This window comes from Protobothrops mucrosquamatus, unplaced genomic scaffold (assembly GCF_001527695.2).
Source record: "Protobothrops mucrosquamatus isolate PMUCROS unplaced genomic scaffold, P.Mucros_1.0 scaffold_6, whole genome shotgun sequence".
Taxonomy (NCBI): domain Eukaryota; kingdom Metazoa; phylum Chordata; class Lepidosauria; order Squamata; family Viperidae; genus Protobothrops; species Protobothrops mucrosquamatus.
Window position 1 is genome coordinate 2,280,708 of NW_015386082.1, and position 21,117 is coordinate 2,301,824.

General features: G+C 40.7%; 1 protein-coding gene across 1 annotated transcript; it reads right to left on the minus strand.

Moving 5' to 3' along the window:
- Positions 1–2,669: 2,669 nt before the first annotated feature.
- Positions 2,670–21,025, minus strand: SCPEP1 (serine carboxypeptidase 1). Its single transcript, XM_015815985.1, has 13 exons — positions 20,834–21,025; positions 17,387–17,532; positions 15,776–15,865; positions 14,788–14,943; positions 13,039–13,113; positions 11,577–11,649; positions 10,266–10,303; positions 9,004–9,132; positions 8,501–8,594; positions 7,050–7,163; positions 6,487–6,624; positions 5,211–5,374; positions 2,670–3,015 (listed from the first exon to the last, which is right to left on the minus strand). The coding sequence occupies exons 1-13, from the start codon at positions 20,886–20,888 to the stop codon at positions 2,950–2,952; spliced, it is 1,338 nt and encodes a 445-aa protein (XP_015671471.1). The 5' UTR covers positions 20,889–21,025; the 3' UTR covers positions 2,670–2,949.
- Between the last annotated feature and the right edge of the window lie 92 nt (positions 21,026–21,117).

Consider the following 21,117-nt stretch of genomic DNA (forward strand, 5'->3'; position numbering starts at 1 on the left):
CGCGACCCCCAACCGGTCGTAAGTCAAGGACTAAACCGGTCGTAAGTCGAGGACTAAACCGGTCGTAAGTCGAGGACTACCCAACCGGTCGTAAGTTGAGGACTTTCCCTGCCCGGGAGCGCCACGCATGCGTGGTTCCGCCCCCTGCTCCGGCCGAGGCGTAGCTGGCAAGCGGCAGAGACGGAGCAGGCCGACCACCAGCTGGCCCAGCCCAAGGGAGGTAAGGCACCCGCCGGAAAAGGAGAAAAAATGGCGGACAAAAAAAATGGTGGACAGCCTTGCTTGGCGACCCCCGTGAAATGGTCGATCGACCCCAAATGGGGTCGCGACCCATAGGTTGAGAACCGCTGGATTAAAAGAACAGAGCTGTGTGCTACATTCATGGGAAAAGAGGTTGAGGCAGCGAAGCTTAAATTTCTGCCACACCCCTCAACTCGGAGGAGGGGGAAACACTACACAGTCCTTTTTTTTTACCTCTGCTCCATCACCCAGATACATTTGCAGAGCTGCTGATGAGGTATGATGGAAACCAATCTTTATTAAGGTCACATCTTTAGCTTTCAGATTTCATATACATATACATAAGACACATAAGACAAAGGCAATTTCACCACCATGGAAGGAATTTTTGTTTCTCTCTGAGACAGGCATTAAACTGTGTATACAGAGCATCAGTTTCATTTCCAACAGTTGGCATCTTTGAGGAAGACACGGTGCTTTCCCTGCAAACTTCACGGTTCAAGAGATGTACTTCAGTACTAATGTGAGAAGCCTCTGTAGCGACTTCCCACGCAGAATGGGCAAGTGGGACAGCCAAAGGAAGATAATTCTGAACTAAGTTTGTATTTGCTTTTTCTCAGCATTAGAGGCAGACAAGTCCCTTCATCTATCTACCTCATCAAATTGTATAATTACTATCCACACATAAGGCTTTGGCACTTCCTTACTCAGTGTTTTATTTAAGTGCGTAAACAATGCAAAGGAAACAAATGCTCCACAAAGCCCTCTCAGTTGATTATACACCTGAACAGAGAACTTAAACCATGTATCAAAAGAAAGGAGTGTAAGACAAAACAACTGTGTTGGATTTGTGAATAGCAGACTAGCTATCCCAAACTGGTAAGTCACTTAAAAGATTAGGTAATTATGTCCCCCTAAAATCATAGAAAGTATTGTTGTCAAACAAGACCAGAGAGGATCAGGTTAGACCAGTGGTTCTCAACCTGTGGGTCGGGACCCCATTTGGGGTCGATCGACCATTTCATGGGGGTCGCCAAGCAAGGCTGTCCGCCATTTTTTTTGTCCGCCATTTTTTCCCCCTTTTCCGGCGGGTGCCTTACCTCCCTTGGGCTGGGCCAGCTGGTGGTCGGCCTGCTCTGTCTCTGCCGCTTGCCAGCTACGCCTCGGCCGGCGCAGGGGGCGGAACCACGCATGCGCGGCGCTCCCGGGCAGGGAAAGTCCTCGACTTACGACCGGTTGGGTAGTCCTCGACTTACAACCGGTTTAGTCCTCGACTTATGACCGGTTGGGGTCGCAGCATTAAAAAGGTTGAGAACCACTGGGTTAGACCCATATTTCTCAATTTACCATCCAGCTATGTTGACCTAGCAGTTTCAGAATCCTAGCAGCTACCATATTAACCCATCTGAACCACACCAGATGGGTTGGGGCAAACAACCCAATAGTTTGACCTTTGCTTAGACCGGGTTGGGCAACTCTGGCCCCTTTTTACAACCCATGGACGTCAACTCCCAGAATTCCTGAGCCAGCCATGAATTCTGGGAGTTGAAGTCCACAGGTCGTAAAGGGGCCATAGTTACCCACCCCTGGCTTAGACAAACCCATTAGCCTAAAGATCAAGATTAGGAGACTTTGAACCTTTGCTTCAGGTTGCTGCTTTTGTTCCTGTATTTCCTCCACGTTGGAAGACAAGGCAAACAACTGCTTCTACTTTAGAAGTGAGGCCTTAGCTCTGTATGCAGTTGGGCTTATGCCCGTCAATCCTGAATATACTTTCTAGGAAGCACATCTCACTTAAATGAATGAGACCTGAATCCAACCCATTGTTTTCAATCAAGCTGCAAAGGCTGGTGGGAAAAAGGATGTGATGGCTTTGGGCTTGAGCTCTGGGGCAACCTCCAGGAGGTATATTGCCTAGGCAGGTAGAAAAATGCTTGAGCTGGATGGCTTCTGGCTCCCAGGACAATTTCACCCACTCTTGACCACATGCTTGTCTCTGGGTGGCCAAAAACAAGGAAAATTACCTTTACATGGGTCTGGACAAGAAGCTATCTACAAAGAGGCTCCAAGTGGAATATTTGCATGTAAAGGATATATATATAAAAGAATTAAAATCAATCAAAAGGAAATATTGCCCTTGAGAAAACATTATTTCAAGAATGGACAGCCTCTTTTGTCCTGGGAGCTACCCCTGACTATTTGGAAGCTAGGACAATAGTCTCTCCAAGAGGATGGGGCTGAGACCTGGATAGGAGCCATTTTCTGGCTATGGAAATGGATGCATTTTGCCTCCAGAAGGCTGATTGAGCCATCTCTACTTCGTTTTGGCAAAACCTACCCCAAAAGGATATCTCACCAATTTTACCAGATGTTGCAGGACAAAACGAGGATCTTCTGAGGTTGTAACACAGAGGCCAAACACGGCCTACAAGAAGCCCATCCATGATTTATTAACATCTTCCTTTTCCAGCATTTAAGGATACGCTAACCAAAAGTGGATCTTCACATTTCACAAAAGAAGTAACCACAGGAGATAGTGAATTATTTTCATCCGTGTCTCCTTAAAATGCCTTGCATAATGTCTGAGAAAATTAAAACACAATGGTGTCATTGTTCCTTCTGCCTTCAGGGTGCAAAAAAAAAAAAAAAAGATTCCAAACAACCTGCTTTTGTTTTGTAGAAGAGCCAAGCCAGCTGGCTCTAATTTAGTCACTGCTTTTGTTGGGTGACCATCCTAAGCATCTTCAGTGCCATGTCACCTTGGTCAGCCGGGACCTGAGATCAAAAGAGCATCAGTTAGCCAACTGTAAGGGATTTTCCAGAAAGCTACAAGAACAGGAGCAGCCATAAAATAAAAGGGCGCGGGGACCACAAAGAAGAGAAGATTCCCTCCCCAAGTTTTGTAATATTATTCATCTATTGTTTATTGAGGCTAAAGAAAAGAGAAAATAAAAAAAGGAAGTAGAAGCCTTGCTCATCCGGACAAAACTACAAAATACGTTTAGACTCCATTATCTCAACTTTGTTGTTGTTAGTTGCGAAGTCGTGTCCGACCTATCGCGACCCCATGGACATTCCTCCAGGCCTTCCTGTCCTTTACCATCTTCTGGAGTCCATTTAAGTCCATTATCTCAATTATGGATAGCTAAACATAGTCCCTTAGGATCTTCATCTCTTATGAACTTCTGGGTGAGGGAATGGCAAACTAGACATCTCTGATGGAATGGAGATGAAAATGCAGCCAAGACTGACAGACTGGCAGTAAACTCAGTTGACAGATGAGGAGAGGATGAGAGATCACCCATTTGTGCTCCAGACCGGCCATGGCATACCAGCAACCGGGCCGCGCAAACAAGTGAAGCCCCATCCACTGGATGCAGGCAGCATACGAAACCACGCCGCCTCTGGTCCGCGGAAAAATCTTTCTCCACAGAACCGGTCCTTGGTGCCCAAAAGGTTGGGGGCCTCTGCTCCAGACAACCAATCCTTATGAAGAGACTGCAGGACTGCGATTGAGTGATAGGTCGGAGCACTGGGAGATAAGGGAAGCCATCAAGTGGAGTCTTTAAGGATATTGGGTTCATCCAACCTCACTTACTAACCATTTTTGGATTTATAGTGATTTTATAATTAACAAAGGTCTTCCAAGCAACAAATCTGGTGACTAAAACTTCATCCCAAAATAGAGGAAAAACTAGCTAATGGCTTAGAGAATTCAAAGAGCATAAAATAAATGCAATTCAAGAAAGTTATAAATGAATTAAGGAAACAGGTGAATTTGGCATGCTAGGTCTTTTGCTAAGATTTTTAAAATAACTCAGTAAAACATTATTTTTTTTGCAGGAACATAAATGGTTTAATCTATCAGGGAAAAAATGAAAATGGTTGAAATTTGAAAACAAAAAACAAAAAAATCTGATACTTTTGTGATTAAAGAAATGGGACTCTAAAGAAGACTAAAGTTCCAGGCACAAATAGTAAAAAAGAAAGAAAAAAAAGGGAGGGGAATCTGTCATCTATTCTTGAACTAAAATAAGAGCAGTGGTTATGGATTATAAAATGACAAAGTTATGATGCTTGAGACATTTCAAAGGAATTTTTGAAGAACTGTGACTGAAACATATAGCTAAACTGACAGAAATAATTTCTGCACCTCCAAATGCATTTTTTGAAGAAGACTCTAAAAAAGAAAGACATGGAAGAGACTAATATGGAAGAAATTATAAACTGACAGGATGAAGAGGCAAAACAAACTCCAACTGATGTAGAAACATTGTAAAATAAAGTGTCGATTGTAAGACAGAAATGGCAGAGTGGAAAAACAAATGATAAGCCAGGAGATGAAAAACGACCAGGATAAGATATTATTGAATTTACAAAAGAGGGTTTCTAAAACCTTGAAGAAATTTCAGACTGGGGTAAAGGAAGTTTAATTAGAGATTCTCTCCGGTGATAGCAATTGGACGAACTGAAGATCAAGATTGTTAGAAACCAACAAATGGAACATAAAATTGACTTCTTGGATTGGGGCTGAAATAAGAAATATTTCTATAAAGTTCTGAAAACCCTTTATGAGCTTTATGCCAACGCTTGGATAGAAATGACAATGATCTTTGGAATTGCTAATGGATTAAAGTAGGATTATGGGAAAAATAGTTTTATCTTTTAGCATGGTTAAATTATTTAATAAAAACTATTTAAAAAGAATCTTCATATGTTATTACGATCAACTGAAAGAGCCTGGCTTATGGCAGCCTCTTTCTTTCTTTCTCTCTCTCTCTTTTTCCCCAAAATTTTCATTTTATTGGCAAACTCTCTCTTTCATGGAAGGGACATAGGTATCATCATACTTGCCCTATTCTTTTGTTTTTGTACTACGCAAAGCTGTGTTTATAAAATGTTTTTCCTTCTTACAACATACAAAACAGAAGCTGTCCTATTCTTGCTCTGAAAGCATGGAAAGGACTTACCATGTGGCCAGCCTTCAGGATCCAGAAGAAGCTCAGATTACAATAGGATTTATAAAAAGCAGCCGTGTCTCTGCATTCTGGGCAGGTGTACAAAGGCTGCCAATTCAGTGCATTAAATTCTTTCAGTTTGGGCCATTTTAGCTTCCGGACCCAAGCTTCTTGCCCTAAACATAGAAGAGAGATCAATAACTCTATCATAAAAAATCTTGCAACAAACTGGTCCAGTTTGAACAGATGTTCCCCCACCTACCGTGGTGGAGAGCCATGGTAGTGCAGTAATTAGAATGCAGTATCGCAGGCTGACTCTGCTCACTGCCGGGAGTCTATGTCTACCAGACATTGATGTGAATGCCTTTGATCAAACAGACCTGAAAGCTCCAGTCATTTTTGCTCCAAAGGACCAACACAGCCATCTACCACAAGAACTCGGACTAAACTCAGCTGAGTGGGCAGATAACATAGGCTGCATTCATACCTATTACTAAGCCTGGATTTGTTCACCGGGATTTGTTGAACACACTATAGTGGTCTGGTTTACATATCTCATTAAGGAAAAAACAGCACACTGCTTGCCTAGATTAATGTTATACTGTACACTAATTGTTTACTCTGGGTTAATAAACTGTAACTGAAAAGAAGAATCTAGTTTGGCATATGCCTGCAAAGACTGATGAAGTCTCAAAATGCAGCAAAGTAGAAATGAAGAGGGCTTAGGAAATAAATCCAGTATTTTAGCTAAGGATCATGTCATCATTAAAACCGAAAAGCAATCCGAACAACTACTTGTATGGAAGAATGGGTGACAGGAGTCCCATTTTAAGATGAAAGGGAGAGTATAACCTCCACAAACAAGTTTATGCCAGCTATTTCTGGGTTCTATAGCCCCAATTTCCTTCTAGAGCTATGCCATCTATCATCCTTCTACCATTCACTCATTTATTTCTAACCTTTTGCTTCTGATCTCTTCACTTTATCTTACTTGACGTTTCATGCCATTTGTGCTGAAAACCGGCATTTACTTCCAGTTTTTGACAAAAACACACCATTGGTTGACTTAACAAGTGCAGATTCATTTAACAACTGCTGCAAAAAAGGTTGTAAAATCAGGCCGGTCACGTGACTGACCCATTTCAGGACCGTCACGAGTTACAATCATGATGGGCAGGCTCCATTATGATCATTAAGTCGAGGATCACCTCTATACAGTTGCGCCTGACAACACTGACCTCCTTTGCTGTCTCCACCAAGCCACTCCCGCGGGAAAAACTACTCTTACCTATTGTAGGAACAATGAGATCCAGCTGCCCATTGTATACAGTGACATTCACATTGGCATCCAGCAAGCTGTCTACAATATCAATTGCATTTTTCATAAAGTCTTCAGCCATATTCATAAATACATCTGCTGATTGCCCTGCAGAGTGATGACAAAAGAGTAAGAAAAGGTAGATTACCTTTTCTGTTTTGATGACATTTTTATAAGTTAAAATGTAAAAAGAAAAGTAAAATAACTCTTTTCCATTTAAATTCAGGAGAACCATCACTTTGGATGTTATTGTAAAGCTGCCCAGAGAGTCACTGTATCACTGAGATGGGTGGCACAAAAATTTAATAAATAAATAAATACCCCCAGCTCCCCTTAAGGACAGTACATCAGTTTAATTACTGCAGATCGACAAAATACATTTTGCCACTGTTCAATCCTAACTAACATAATAGAAAAATATAATTTCCTAAGAGAAGAGCTTCATCAAAGAGTTCTTCATTCTCCAGTCAGCTATGATATACCGTGCAACAAACTACATGAGTGTTAGATGGAGTCAGTAGATATTACAATACCTCCCCATTTGACATGGTCTGGAATTATTTTCAGCTTCTTTCTGATGGGCCCATTCATCAGGTCATTCAGCTTGTCTTTAATTTGATTTTGTACATGATGCTGGAACAATTTTACTGAAGAAAGAAGAGAAAGAAAAAATAGCATTTGAGGTTTACCGGAAAGGGACCCCCTTGTATAGATGGATGCCCTATTCTTTGGTGCAGAAATTCCAAAAGAATTTCTTTCTCTCGCTTTCTGTGGGTGTTCCATAAGTAGAGATTTTTAAAGAAGAGACTGGACAGCCTTTTGTCTGAAATGGTATAGGATCTCCTGCTTGAGCGGGGTTGGACCAGAAGACCTCAAGGTCCCTCCCAAACCTAATATTCTATCTTCTGTTCTCTCTCTCTCTCTCTCTCTCTCTCTCTCTCTCTCTCTCTCTCTCTCTCTCTCTCTCTCTAACACACACAAACATCAATTGCAACAACTAAATCATAAATATACAAAATAAAACAAAACAAAAAACAACCCTCCTCCTGCCTCCCCCAGACCCAATATAGCAGCAGGTCAATAATTAATTAAAGTAAATTAAAGTAAAGTGATTAAATTTAAATTAAAACCACAGAAATGTGGCTCCAGTCATGTAAAGGGACATCTATTCATGACTTCTGAACAGTGAATCAGTGGCAGCCTACCAAAATCAGATCTAGTCAGAAGTAAGTAGATCCTGTCTAGATCCTATCTAGCAGTCCTTCTGTCAAATCCCAAATCTTGTACATGCATTATGGCCCTCAATTGCAAAAGCTTATCCCACTCACCAAGCAAAAAATAAAAGTTCTGACAAGACTAATAAAAAAATACCTTTATTCTATTTTTTTAATGCATTAATTTTGTAATGCTCAGCTCAAGCAATTTGTGCAGTTCAGAAGTTGGCAGTCTGTAGTGTTAGGGATTTATCAACAATGGAGATCCAATATGACAATCACAGAACAGTTGCTTGTATAGATGCTTGTATAGATAATCAGAACTGTCATCTTTTCATGCAAGACTCCATTGTTGAGTTCCTGAAACTTTCTTTATTTCAGCAACTTCTTTTAGAGCACAGAAGCAGGGAAGGAGAATATCTCTCTCTCTCTCTCTCTCTCTCTCTCTCTCTCTCTCTCTCTCTCTCTCTCTCTCTCTCTCTCTCTCTCTCTCTCTCTCTCGGGCTAGTATGTGATGAGTTCAGACATTACAAACTGGAGTTCCCAAGATTATCTGTGGAAAAAGGTAACAACTGCTAAACCCATTTTAGCATCTGTAAAGGAGCTACACCAGGGGTCTCCAAACTTGGCAACTTTAAGACGTGTGGACTTCAACTCCCAGAATTCCCCAGCCAGCATGGGAGACGTTGCCAAGTTTGGAGACCCTGGGCTACATCTTTGATCTTTTAAAACTACTATTTCTTGCTAAAAAGAGTTCTGTCTCAACTTACAAAATGGGGTGGTTTCAGTTGCAGCAGACGAAAGAGCTGCGTCGTTTGAAGAGTCATGTTTTAGAATGTTATAGAAATTCACACCATTTGTGTTCTAGACAAGAAAAGAAATGACATTAAGGATAGAGATTCTACAACAAGAGACATGGTTTGCTCTAAGGTTTGGTGCTGAAGAAGACTCCTGAGGATACCATAGATAGCCAAGAAAACCAAAACATGGATCATAGAAGAAATCCATCCAGAATTCTTAGTCAAGTCACCAGGCTTTATGTTAAGTGAAGACCAAGCTCTCTTAGAAGTCTAAAATGCTGGGAAAATGGAAAGGAAAGGAAAGAAGAGGATGACAAGGTAGATGGACTCAGTTACAACGATGATCAGTGCATCATGGGGAGACCCTGAAGACCAAGCTGGAGACAAACCGTCAGAGACAAAATCTGCCCGTATGGTCCCTAGAAGCTGCCATCAGGTTGATGGCACATAATCAATTAAATCAATCTCTTTACCTTTTCTATGATATCCTCTGCTTTATCCCAAAGCAGGGTAGCAAGCTTAAATGCCCCTGTATTCATTGCATTCAAGATCTTCTTGGCAGCAATAGTGACTTCCTTCAAGCCTTGATCATCCAGGAAAGACTGCAGTATAGGGAGTGGGGTGAGGGCACAGTAGAAAAGTGGGGAAAAAAGAAATTCAGAACCAACATTGCATATAATGCCTCAAGTATTTTCAAAGGAATATAAACTGGGCAGCAAATCACCCCAATATCAATGTGTATTTTAACAAGATATTATTTGCAATGGCTTCAAAGGAAATATAGAGGCTACCTAGAATGATATATTAAAGGACTGGTAGAAGGTCTTTATTAATCTGAGCAAAGTCAACAAACAGAAACTATTAGAAGTCCTCAGTAAAGGGAATTGTGATGTTCTAAAGAGTCTGTATTTACCACCTATGCTTTAGATAGTTTCCTTTCAAGCGGATCTTACATTATGGCCTATTGGCGGGGCAGATAAATCTCAGCACACTTGAGACCCTGCTGTTCAAGCCTAGTTTAATACCAATGCCATTAGGTGGCATCTTCAGGGATCAAAAACAGCTAAGGGCAGCTGGAGCAGCTGTACCGAAAGGGGGGGACATGGAGAATATGTGCTTGCATGACGAACACTTAAGTAGATCCCAAGTATGCACTGAGAGCAGATGTAGCCTTTTGAGGCCCAATTGCTTCCTTCCTTCTAGCCTATGTTTATAAGCAATCAAATGTTGATCATAACGTTCTATGAACTTGCTGACTACAAATTCCAGGAATAGAGGAACATTTCTGGTCTGATCCAACATGGCAACTCTCATGAACAGTCAAAAAGCAGAGGAAGAGAAAAAAAAGGAAGGAAGGAAGCATCTAGCATTTTTCAAGCTAGGCTCAATGAAATTTGTTGACTCTCAGACTTGAATTGACTCTTTATTGGCAGCAAAACAGGTTCATTAGATGTTGTATGGTCAAGGATTAAATTGTGCTTTAAAAACAAAGTTGCATGAATTTTGATATAAAGGTAATCTTGATATATCTGCATAGTAGTAAAGTTTACTTACCCTATTTATTAAAGTAGAATAGTTCAAGTTATTTTTATTTTTCTCCCCTTCTTGTGTTAGTTTTATTCAGAGTTTTATATTTTGTACAAATTGTATTCAAAAGTTTGGGTTTTTTTGTTCTTCCTGGTAGTTGTAAGAACATTAATAAACTTTTAAAAAAACACATGGAGTATATACTTACAGTGCTATACAGGTAAGGCCCCCAAGCAAGCACAGAATCTAAAAGAAACAAAAATTAAGATTGGCTTTTAAAAAAAAATAAAACAGAATAGTGGGCATATCTTAGTATCTTTCTCACATTTCTCTATTTAAAGCTCTATTTAAACTGTTTAAGTTCCTGAGTATTTTCTGCACCAGGACAGAATAAGAACTTATATAAAATCAATCCTAGCAATTTGAAATTGGCAGCTTTTCAAAAGGAGGAGGAGGAGGAGGAGGAGAAGGAAGAGGCGGCAGCAGCAGCATCAGTGCAGGGAAAGAACTCCTAATTTTTAAAGTGGCATCAGTGGAACCTCACAAAAATCTCTAAATCCATGGAGATCTAATTTAGCATCAAACTGTTTATTATCCCAAAGTATCAAAATCTGGTGTCTTCCAGGAGCATTGATACAAAATTTCCATCATCCCCAGATTGGAGGGATAGCCATGCTGGCTGGGTGCTGAAAGGCCTGTATTCTAACTAACATATCTTGATGCTACCAGGCTGAGGAGGATGACATTAAACTATTCACATTTTTAAAAAGATCTTATTCGTGTTGGTATTACATATTCTGAAGAATAGCCAAGATTATGAAGGGGGGAGTAAACCCTCTGGACAATTTTCAAATCACGTGGGAAGCCCAATCCAGACTCTTACTGACAACGGCCATTGTGTATCTAGTAACGGCATTCTGACATTCTGTTTACAATAATCAGGATCATGTGTTGGATCTCCTATTCCAACATGCAATATCTTCTTTCCTTTAAGATAAAAATTGCCCAGTTTAATCATACTTAAAATAACCAACCAGAAAGCCATATATAATGGAACATATAATTCTCAGTGGCTGGAATATTACATTTCCAATAGAAGAGAATATCTGTAGCTCAGGGTTGAACTGTAGAATCTTTAGCGCTCTCTGAACTTAGTTCAGACATTTTATTACCTAACTAGGTAACATCATTGGTGTTATTTAGTCATGTAATAAAACAACTGCAGAGAGCACCAAGGATTCCATATTAAACTTCCTCAGTCTCCAAAAATTATCTAACAGACAAGCAGAACTGAATAATTTCGGTATACAGATAAGATGGAGAGAAGAGATTTTAATCCTAAAGTACCTGAAGTCAAATTGAGATAAAACCAACCTTCTACATTCTCACTTGAACCTGAGTTGCTGGTACCGAATCTTAAAACATCCATAACTTTTTTTCAGACTTTGCCAGAAAGAGGCAAGAAATACATTGGAAGATACATAATAGCACAGATGTACTTAGCTCCACATGAATATACCTAGAGGAGAAATCCATGAATCACCAAGGGCTACTCCATGAAAATTGCACTTGATTGTTCCAGCTTGAATAGCCTTAAAAAACAGAATTAATGCTTAATTAAAATCTAAGTATTCTGAGGTAAATGTATCATATATTTTCAAGCACCTTCCCTTAAGGGTAGGAAGAAGGCAAACAGGAACTGCAGAATTTTCAAGTACGTCAATTTCTTAGCTGATGCTACAGCTAAGGAAGTTGCTTCTTGGTTAAAAACAATCAAATCTCTAGCAATTTCACACACAGGCGGGCCCGTGTGCATGTCAAGATCAGGAAGGTGGTGGATGGAGTGTAAGCCTTGCCCCTCTGAAAGCTTGTGCAATGACGAATGGACAAAAGAGGCGGGACTTGCCTTGTGCTCACCATCTTGTCAGTGGACTTTGCTGCCTATGCAGTTTATTTTAGCTCAGTACTAACATTCTTTGCCTCCACTGTGCTAGTTATCAGGTCTATGCCAGGAATCAAGTCTGGAACAGACACATCTGATGAGCTTGGTCCTCCCAAGATCTCTTTAATCAAAAATGTACTTGATATTATGTAACTTGTACATTACATTTTACTTCCTTCCTTCTCTCCCTCCCTCCCTCCCACATTAATTTTCTTCCACATTTTCTGATAATCGTAAGGGGAAAGAGTAGCTACTCAATCACTAGCTAACCCAGGGCTCCTACTGCCAATGTGCGCTTACACAACTGGCTGCAGCAGGGATGTACAATAGCTTTTGGTCTGAAGATTGCACCTGGTGCCTGAGTCTCATGCAAAGTCCACATATCCACATGACTCTTATCTAACTCTAAGCAGGTGCTGTTAGTAGAGAAGTTTCTGGTGCATAGGCTATAGCAGTGGTTCTCAACCTGTGGTCCACAGATTCCCTGGGGATCCATGAAGGCTTGAAGAAATACTATGTTTTAAATCTTGAGTTAAGTCTTGGAGGTTCATGGCCACAGTCTGTGGCCACAAAAGATATTTAAAGGGGGCCAGTGATGAAGTAAAGGTTGAAAACCACTGGTCTATAACAATAAATCAGTTTAATTGAACCACATGTAGACCTGATCTTTCACACCTGACATGGGAATATATATATATTTCACATCACAGGTGACAGCACTTGGCCAGTTTTGACTGATCTGAAAAAAGCAAAGGCAGTCAAATCTAGTTAATGCTGGGAAAGGAGAGCATCAGAAAGCCAAGGGTCATAGACTACAGTAGACCGGGAGGTCAGAAACACATCCCAGAAGCAGTAGTAAAACACTTCCATCTTGTTACCAAAGAAACTACATTAATGTGTCCATATAATAATCAGGAATCAACCTTGATTTGAGGAGGATTTTATATGCCTCATTTATTCTTCCCTCAAGATCTTGCAGAAGACATCTAAGCTACCCTGAGAGAATCCATTTTCTCTGAGAGGAAAAGATCAATTTTACCTTATGAACTTCCAGAGCAATTGCAGCTGCCATTTTTCCTCCATAAGATTCGGAAAAGATGTAGAAGGGGATTGTCTGAAAGGAAAAATGCATTAAAAAAATTAAAGAGTTTGAGCAACGTTCCACAAAAATAAAAGAATTGCTCAGTATATAAACCTTTACTCTTTTCTTCCTCTTGCTTGATGCCCATAAACCCTACAGGTAAATCTTTCCTCAGAAGAGCAAAGCAAAATGGCCTCCTTCTGCAGCTATAAGGCCAAGTAAAAGACACCCCCTTGCATGTCTGTCCTGCCCGTTCCACAGGTATGGGATTCATTACAGTGCAAAGCAGATTATGTCATATAATCAGGCCCAATTTTATGTTTTTTACTGCAATTGTTAAGCAAATGCCACAGTCACTAAGCAAACCCTGGTTTCTGGCAAAAAGCTTTGTAAATCACATAAAGGCAAGCTGGTTACCGAGCACCCAAAATGCAATTATGTCACCACTGGGAGGGGGGGGGGGAGAAGCAATTGTCAGAACTTTGATTATGGTTGTAAGTACAGGTACCTTTTTTTGGGGGGGGGGTCTGTTGTAACACTAAGTGACCAGTCATAACTCATGTTTTACCCGTACACCAAATGAAGTAATTTACACATCAACTAGGACATTTGGGATTTCAATCCAAAAATAAAAAACTAACATTTAATTTTATTCCCTCCTGAAGTTAGAGAATCCACTCCATTTTAATGACAGAGCAACCCAATGAATTTGCAGGAACCCTTCATATCTCCCTCTGATCATAGTAAAAAAAACCTACTTCCTAGGACTGGTCTTACGCCCTAAGCCTTTCCAGGCAAAATTAGGCCTAGGATTATAAAACACTCCATTAAAGTATTGCACATGGGCTGGCTTCCATTAAAGGACCAATTTTCAGAAGAGAGAAATCTCTACGCTAGCAGGAATGAGGAACCTTTCAACACACCATCATTTGCCTCATATTCTGAGAGACTTTGAAGGAGGGAAAAGAGGGGTTAAATCTAGACTTCGGGCACACTCAAATTGTGAATTCCTGCTAGGTCAGCACTCCCAACAGGCCTTGCCCTCTAACACAGTGGTTCTCAACCTGTGGGTCGGGACCCCATTTGGGGTCGATCGACCATTTCATGGGGGTCGCCAAGCAAGGCTGTCCGCCATTTTTTTTGTCTGCCATTTTTTCCCCTTTTCCGGCGGGTGCCTTACCTCCCTTGGGCTGGGCCAGCTGGTGGTCGGCCTGCTCCGTCTCTGCCGCTTGCCAGCTACGCCTCGGCCGGCGCAGGGGGCAGAACCACGCATGCGCAGCGCTCCCGGGCAAGTCCTCGACTTACGACCGGTTGGGTAGTCCTCGACTTACGACCGGTTTAGTCCTCGACTTACGACCGGTTGGGGTCGCGGCATTAAAAAGGTTGAGAACCACTGCTCTAACAGATACCGTTCAGGATAACAGTCTGCAGGAGCCTTTGCAAGCATAACTATTAGTGGCATGAACAAGGATCCCAATTGGTCAAGATGCTGATTTGCAAGGAAGCCCAGCATATGTGCAATTTTAAGAGATTTAAGCAAGGTTTCCTTCCCAAAGCCATTTGATAAATGTCAGCAGAGCTTAAAAGACTTGTGTGATGTGTACTTCAGTTTTGCAATGCCTGAGTAGGTGCTAATGTGTAGTTTATGGGCTTCATACAGTGTAGTGGACAATATGGCTTTCCATGGGCTGTTCCAGCTGTACTTGCCTGGAATTCCACCTTTGATTTAAAGAACTCTCGGAGAACCACCATCATATCCGAAGCGACCATGCTGAGATTAGTGGCGTAGGCAAGGGTGTCATTAACGTAACTGTATCCGGTGCCAACAGGATTGTCAACAAAGAGAAGACTTGCTGCCTGCAGCTACACCACCCAAAGGAAACACTGACATCAGCAACACACACGGAGGGAGAGCAGCATAAAGGAATCACAATGAAAGGAGGAGTCTTTGAAAGGTTCCCACAAAGACACGATGGGAGAGCTTATTTTGCATTGAAAGGATAGCGCATTACTTATTATTGCTATATTTTAAGCCTAGAGGCATTTATTAAATATCTCTTAGCATTAGCTATTCTTATTCATAGGCAACCTCAGCCATAGAAGTCTTTATTCCGGTTTTTAATACTTGCAAACTTTGCAGAGTCATACCTTCCATAATTTGTGGTTCTAAACAAAATTTCCCCAAATTTTAAGTTCATTCTTTTAACGTTTTATAAATTATCTAGATGTTTCTGTCTGTCTGTCTGTCTGTCTGTCTGTGTGTTTATGCGTACATTGGTGTGTACATGTGTGTATATATATTTATCTTTTTAATATACATGTTTTTATTTGACTTTCAGGATAGTGAAGAGCAGCCTTACTAGTAATCTTTAAAAATGAATCCAAAGTAATATCTAAAGTTTTACTTGGTTTGTTTAACACAAGGATAATACCGAAAAATAGAGCACATAAAGATTTCCTGGCATAAAGACATGTAATCTATTAGGCTCCTGAATGAGATGTACAGTAGGAGTAAGATCACTTTAAATAATAGACAGCTTCAGAAGCATACAGTAAATGGGCTGTTTAAAGGAAAAGAAGCAAGAAAGATCTCAAAGTCTACATTTCAAAAATCAACATATTGGAAATTAGCCATTTTTTTTACGTAGCCTGCCAGAACATGCCCAATCTTCCCACTATAAGTTAAGACAAATACCCAAGTTGTATTTCTTGGTTTTAGATCAGCATCTAGAGGGCCAATCTCTTCAAAATTTCCATACCCGCAACTTGAAGCTCCTGGGCCTCCCTGTGGAAACATAGAGATGAGAAATGGAGGGAAATATATCAAACATTTTTCTTACTATCTTTATTTTTCCATTTATCTCCCAAGAAAAGGAGGTGTGATGAACATAATGGCTCCATTCCAAGATTATAACGCAAATCCAGATAGAATCCTGTAGAACTTTTTCTCAGAAAGGGCAGCCAAGTGCTATGTTAGTCTATATCAGGGGTAGTCAACCTTGGCTCTTTTATGACTCGTGCACTTCAACTCCCAGAATTCCTGAGCCAGCATGGCTCAGCTTGGAAACTTCTCCCTTTTCCCTCAGCATGGTTGGCTCAGGAATTCTGGGAGTTGAAGTCCACGAGTCATAAAAAAGCCAAGGTTGACTACCCCTGGTCTATATGGAAAGGAATTGCAGGCCTTTAAAAGATGCCCATCAGGCAGAATTTCTGAATTTTCCAAGCTAAACTTAATTCCTGCTTGTTACAGGTAGTCTTTGACTTACAATCACAACTGAGTCCAAAATCTCTGTTGCTAAGCAAGACAGTTGTTAAGGGAGTTTTGCCTCATTTACAATCTTTCTAGGCCACAGTTGTTAAGTGAATCACTGCAGTTGTTAAATTAGTAACCTGGTTGTTAAGTGAATCTGACTTCCCCATTGGCTTTGCTTGTCAGAAAGGTTGCAAAAGCTGATCACATGATCCCGGAACACTGCAACCGTCATAAATATGACCCAATTTCCAAGCATCTAAATTTTGATCACGTGACTATGAGGATGCTGCAACAGTCATACGTGTGAAAAACAGTCATCAGTCACTTTTTTCAGTGCTGCTGTAATTTTCAATGATCACTAAATAAATGGTTGTAAATTGAGGACTACCTGTATAGGCATAGGACCTGACTACATGAAATGCCACAATGAAATTCTATAGCTCATTTATGCTATGCCATCACTTAGTTTTTGCCCTTACAATTTGAATTGCTGTTCCCAATTCTTGACTTGCTGGTCACCTTCCGCTATATTTAGCCAGTGATCAGTGCTTTGAATCTTTAAAAGCTTCCATAGTTTGAGATGAGGGAAATATTAGCAAGGAATGACAAGCTCCATACTCCAAGTAGCTTAACGAGCAACACATAACAAGTAGGATGGAGCTCCAAGGAAGCTTAGCATAATATAGTTTCTTCAATTTTGGCTTAGAGCAGGGGTGTCAAACTGCCGGCCCGCACCGGATGTGTCATGCCAAAATCGCACCCACCCCATTGCCGGCAATGGAAAAAAAGTCGCGATACGTCGCGACACGTCACGCGACGTTGTGAGTTTGACATGCCTGGCTTAGAGTGTTATGCAGCTATAATGATTTGCAAATGGCCTGGCTTATTTTGGTAATCATGTTTCAAAAGCAGAGGCTAAGCTCACAAAACACTCCAAGCAACTTACAAATCCAAACAATTAACAATACAATTTTGTGTGGTACATCGGAAATAATATTTCTGATTTTCAGCTGCTTTTAATAGCTTGATTTAGAATAATTACCCCCAACTTACCTGCAGCCATAAGATAAGAGGAAGTTGTGTGAAATTCTGAGTGGGACTGTCTGCATAGTACAACCACCAAAACATGCTTGCATTGCTTCTGACAGGAACATACCCCCATGCCTGTTTTGTTTCTTTAGGTTCCTTTATTGAAAAAGCTAAAAGGAAAAAAAAAGTAAGCAATTACTATGTTTTATAAAGCTAAGAATACAAGAGGACTTGGTATTCTCCTACCATTGTGAGAATTTCAACAGAAGAATCTCTTCCTTCTACACCAGGATACACCAATCTTGGCAACTTTAAAACTTGTGGACTTCAATTCCCAGAATTCTGGGAGTTCAAGTCCACAAGTCTTAAATTTGTCAAGGTTGGAGATCCCTGTTCTACACTACCACATCAAACCTATAATTCCTCCATACTTTCTTGTACAATTGGCCTTGCACAGTATGTGGTTCTTTCAAAGTACAGAGATAGTAGAGATAGCAATGCTACTTTAAGTGCCAGAAATACCCTCGATTTTGCAGGATCCTACGCAAACAGGGTTAATCAGCAAGGCCCAGATTAAATTTTGAGCACTAAGTGTTTCATCAACATTGACAGCGGGAGAGTGAGGTAGTCTATGGATCTTTTCTGCCCAGTGGAAGGCCCTGATGTGACATTCATCCTAGAGCTATGATAAATCACAGAGTATGTCTCATGACTCACAAGCATTAACAAGATTTTTTTTTGTCAACATCAAGGAATCTGCATCCAAATTCTGCTCTACTTTCGAGACAAGCTCTGCCCACTTCAACAGGACAAACCATCAGTATCTATGTGTTAAACTCATTCCTTTCTTTTGAATGAATACAGATTATAATCCTCCTTAGTCTGTTTATACAACAAAATAGATCCTGCCACTTCAGAGACCAAACAGATGGCAATATTTTGAGGGTGTGGAAAATACCCACTTATTTGAAGCCATTTTTCTTTTGTTCCTTTTCCTGAATATTTCCAAATGAAGCTCAGCACATAAAGCCCATGGGCATTCTTGGAAATTAAAAAAGAGACATGTCAGTCTTCTTAACTAAAAAAACCCTTTTTTTAAAAAGAAAAAGAAAAAAAACACAGAGCAGGTAGGAACGTTGGAGGGTGCCAATTGTCCAATCCCATGGGATGATCTGTGGGATGGGCACAGAGTACACCAGATAGTGACTTTCATCTTTCTTAAACCTTGGCACTTTTTCTCCTACCCAACAGACCACTCCTTGGAATTAAAGAACTGGCAGTAGAGGATCCACCATCTCACTCCAGAGGGCACAATTTCTTTGGATCTCTTTAGTAGACAGGATTCAAACTTGGAAAACACTCCAAGGTCCACATATTAACAAGGACTGCATAGTATAACCAAATCCAGTGCCAAGTAGATTGCCAAGATAGCCTCCTACACACCTTTTGCTCACCTTCCATCAAGAGGACACATTCCTACAGCAGCTTACATCATACCGGTATCAGTCCTACTGACCTCAATGTAACTACTCATCTGTAGGTGTAAACCTTATGCAAAATACTGCTAGCTTCTTTCCCCCACAGTATCAGCACTTGTTTAAAAGCAGTGTCAAAATAGAATTTGGAACGTAGAATAGTTTAATCCAGAACTATAACATCTCTCTACAGTACAAATGGGCACTCCTAATTACACTGGTGCTTGATAGACAACTCATTATTAAAAGCAGAGGAGAAGAGAGAAAAAATAAATAAAATGGAGTACCCCAATTCTCTCAAGTGCAGTGGGCATAATCCTACATAGAGTTGGTGGTTAAAAGTCAGTTCTTCAATAGGATTTACCTCCATAATTAGCAACTGTGAGAGTAAATCACATTGTGATCTCAGCCTCAAAGACTATATTCTGCAAACCTAAAGACCTTCCAAGAACAAAGGTTGGTATCCTATAGTGATTTATTACAAGTAAATCCCATTCAAATCAATGGGACTCACCAGAATAGATTTGTATAGGACTGTGTTCCTCTCATCTCCAGTGCTCAAGTTTAATAGCTCAGGGTAAGTTAGATAGGATTTGTACAGGTTTAACGCTACTGATCTGAATAGACTTGTGGTAAGAAGTACTAAATCTGATTTTAAAAAAAAACCATGTAGACCTATCACATATTGTCTGGAAAAATCCAGAAGATCACTTGATAGAAACATATTAGACTGTTCTACAGCTCTCTAGTGTCATGTAGTGGCCATCCAGATTTTTCTTCTCTGATATGGTAGCCTTAACACCTGGCTCTCTTATTTATTGCCACCTGATTGAAAGATACCTGGTAGAATAATCCCACAAACATTTATTCTGAAATAGTATCAATAGTGAGATGGGCAGCCTATACATTTAATAAATAAACATTTTCTGATTTTATTGGGGTTTGCTCCTATAATAGTTGGTGAAGCACAGAGAAGTCTGGCTAAAACTAAAGACTCCCAACTTCCTCAGTCATGGAAACTCACCAAGGAATTTGGGTAGGTCACTATTCCTCCATTATTATTTCATTTTTTTAATTTGTCTATGAAAATGCCTGCTGCACCATATATACACTTTGTCTTTGAAGAAATACTTCCATATTTGGAAGAAGAAGTTATACAATTTAAATTTAATTTATATAGTAGTTCTTGAGTATCTAATGTTAGAATGCTACCTTTAAAAAAAAGAATGACTGCCTAATTGGGAAGTTTCCTTTTAGGCAAATTTAAAAACTTGTTTTAAATAACCTACCCATTAAAGGACTAGATATTTTACAGCCACATTCCAAACAAGCCTGCTTGGCTGAATTCTGGAATCAAAGCTCGTATCTCCTAGCTCTGTGCCAAGCTGTCACCAGAGATCAGAGAAATATGTGGATAACAAAGAAAAAAAGATGCCAACCAAAATACAAAAGAGGGGGGGAGAGTGCCTGAAAGTACTAATACTGCTTGCATCTGCAGACTTGCAGCAGTTTTTACTGTAAAAGGCTAAAAATTCCCCAAAAGGAGAAAGATCACACTGGCTGAAACTGCTGGGAGTAGTAGTTCACCAACAACCTAAGGGAGATGGGCTGGCTCTAAAAAGAGGATCTATAAGAGATTTCCGCAGAGATTTCAACCCACGATTACTCGTTCAGATTCTGCCGCCTTCCTCATTTTCTTCCACGGAGGGAGCCTTGCATAGCTGACAGGGTGAAGAGGCTAAGCACAAGGCAAGTTTCTTAAATCTCAATACCAATAAAATAACCATGGATCTTACGCTCGGGTTAGCCTCGAGATGCCGGTCGGTTTTAAATTCAACAACACAAAAGGAGCACCGTTCTCCAATCGTGTTCCATCCCCCGTAAACTTTGTGTGTGTGTGTGTGTGTGTGTGTGCGCGCGTGCGCGCGTTTTAAATTAGCTACACGATCTGGGAAAAAAAAAGAAGAGAGAAGAAGCCATCTCCCTCCAAACTTACCTGAACTCAGAGTCCGCAGCGACAATATCAGAATAATACTTTCCGTCAGCAACATCTTGACGACGGCACGTCAATCTTCAGGGCAACAGTCGTAAGGCTCAAGCTTCCCGTCCGCCGCCTCTGAAGAAGGGGAAGCGGCGAGCCGAGTTTAAAAGCGAGCCTTGCAGTACAGCTTAATACCCAGCCCAACTCGGGAACTACGATGTTGTTTTTTTTCCCTAAAGCTTCTCACGTGATCGCTTTGGTCCTGCCCGACCTTTGCGCGCTACGAGCTGGACCCGGGG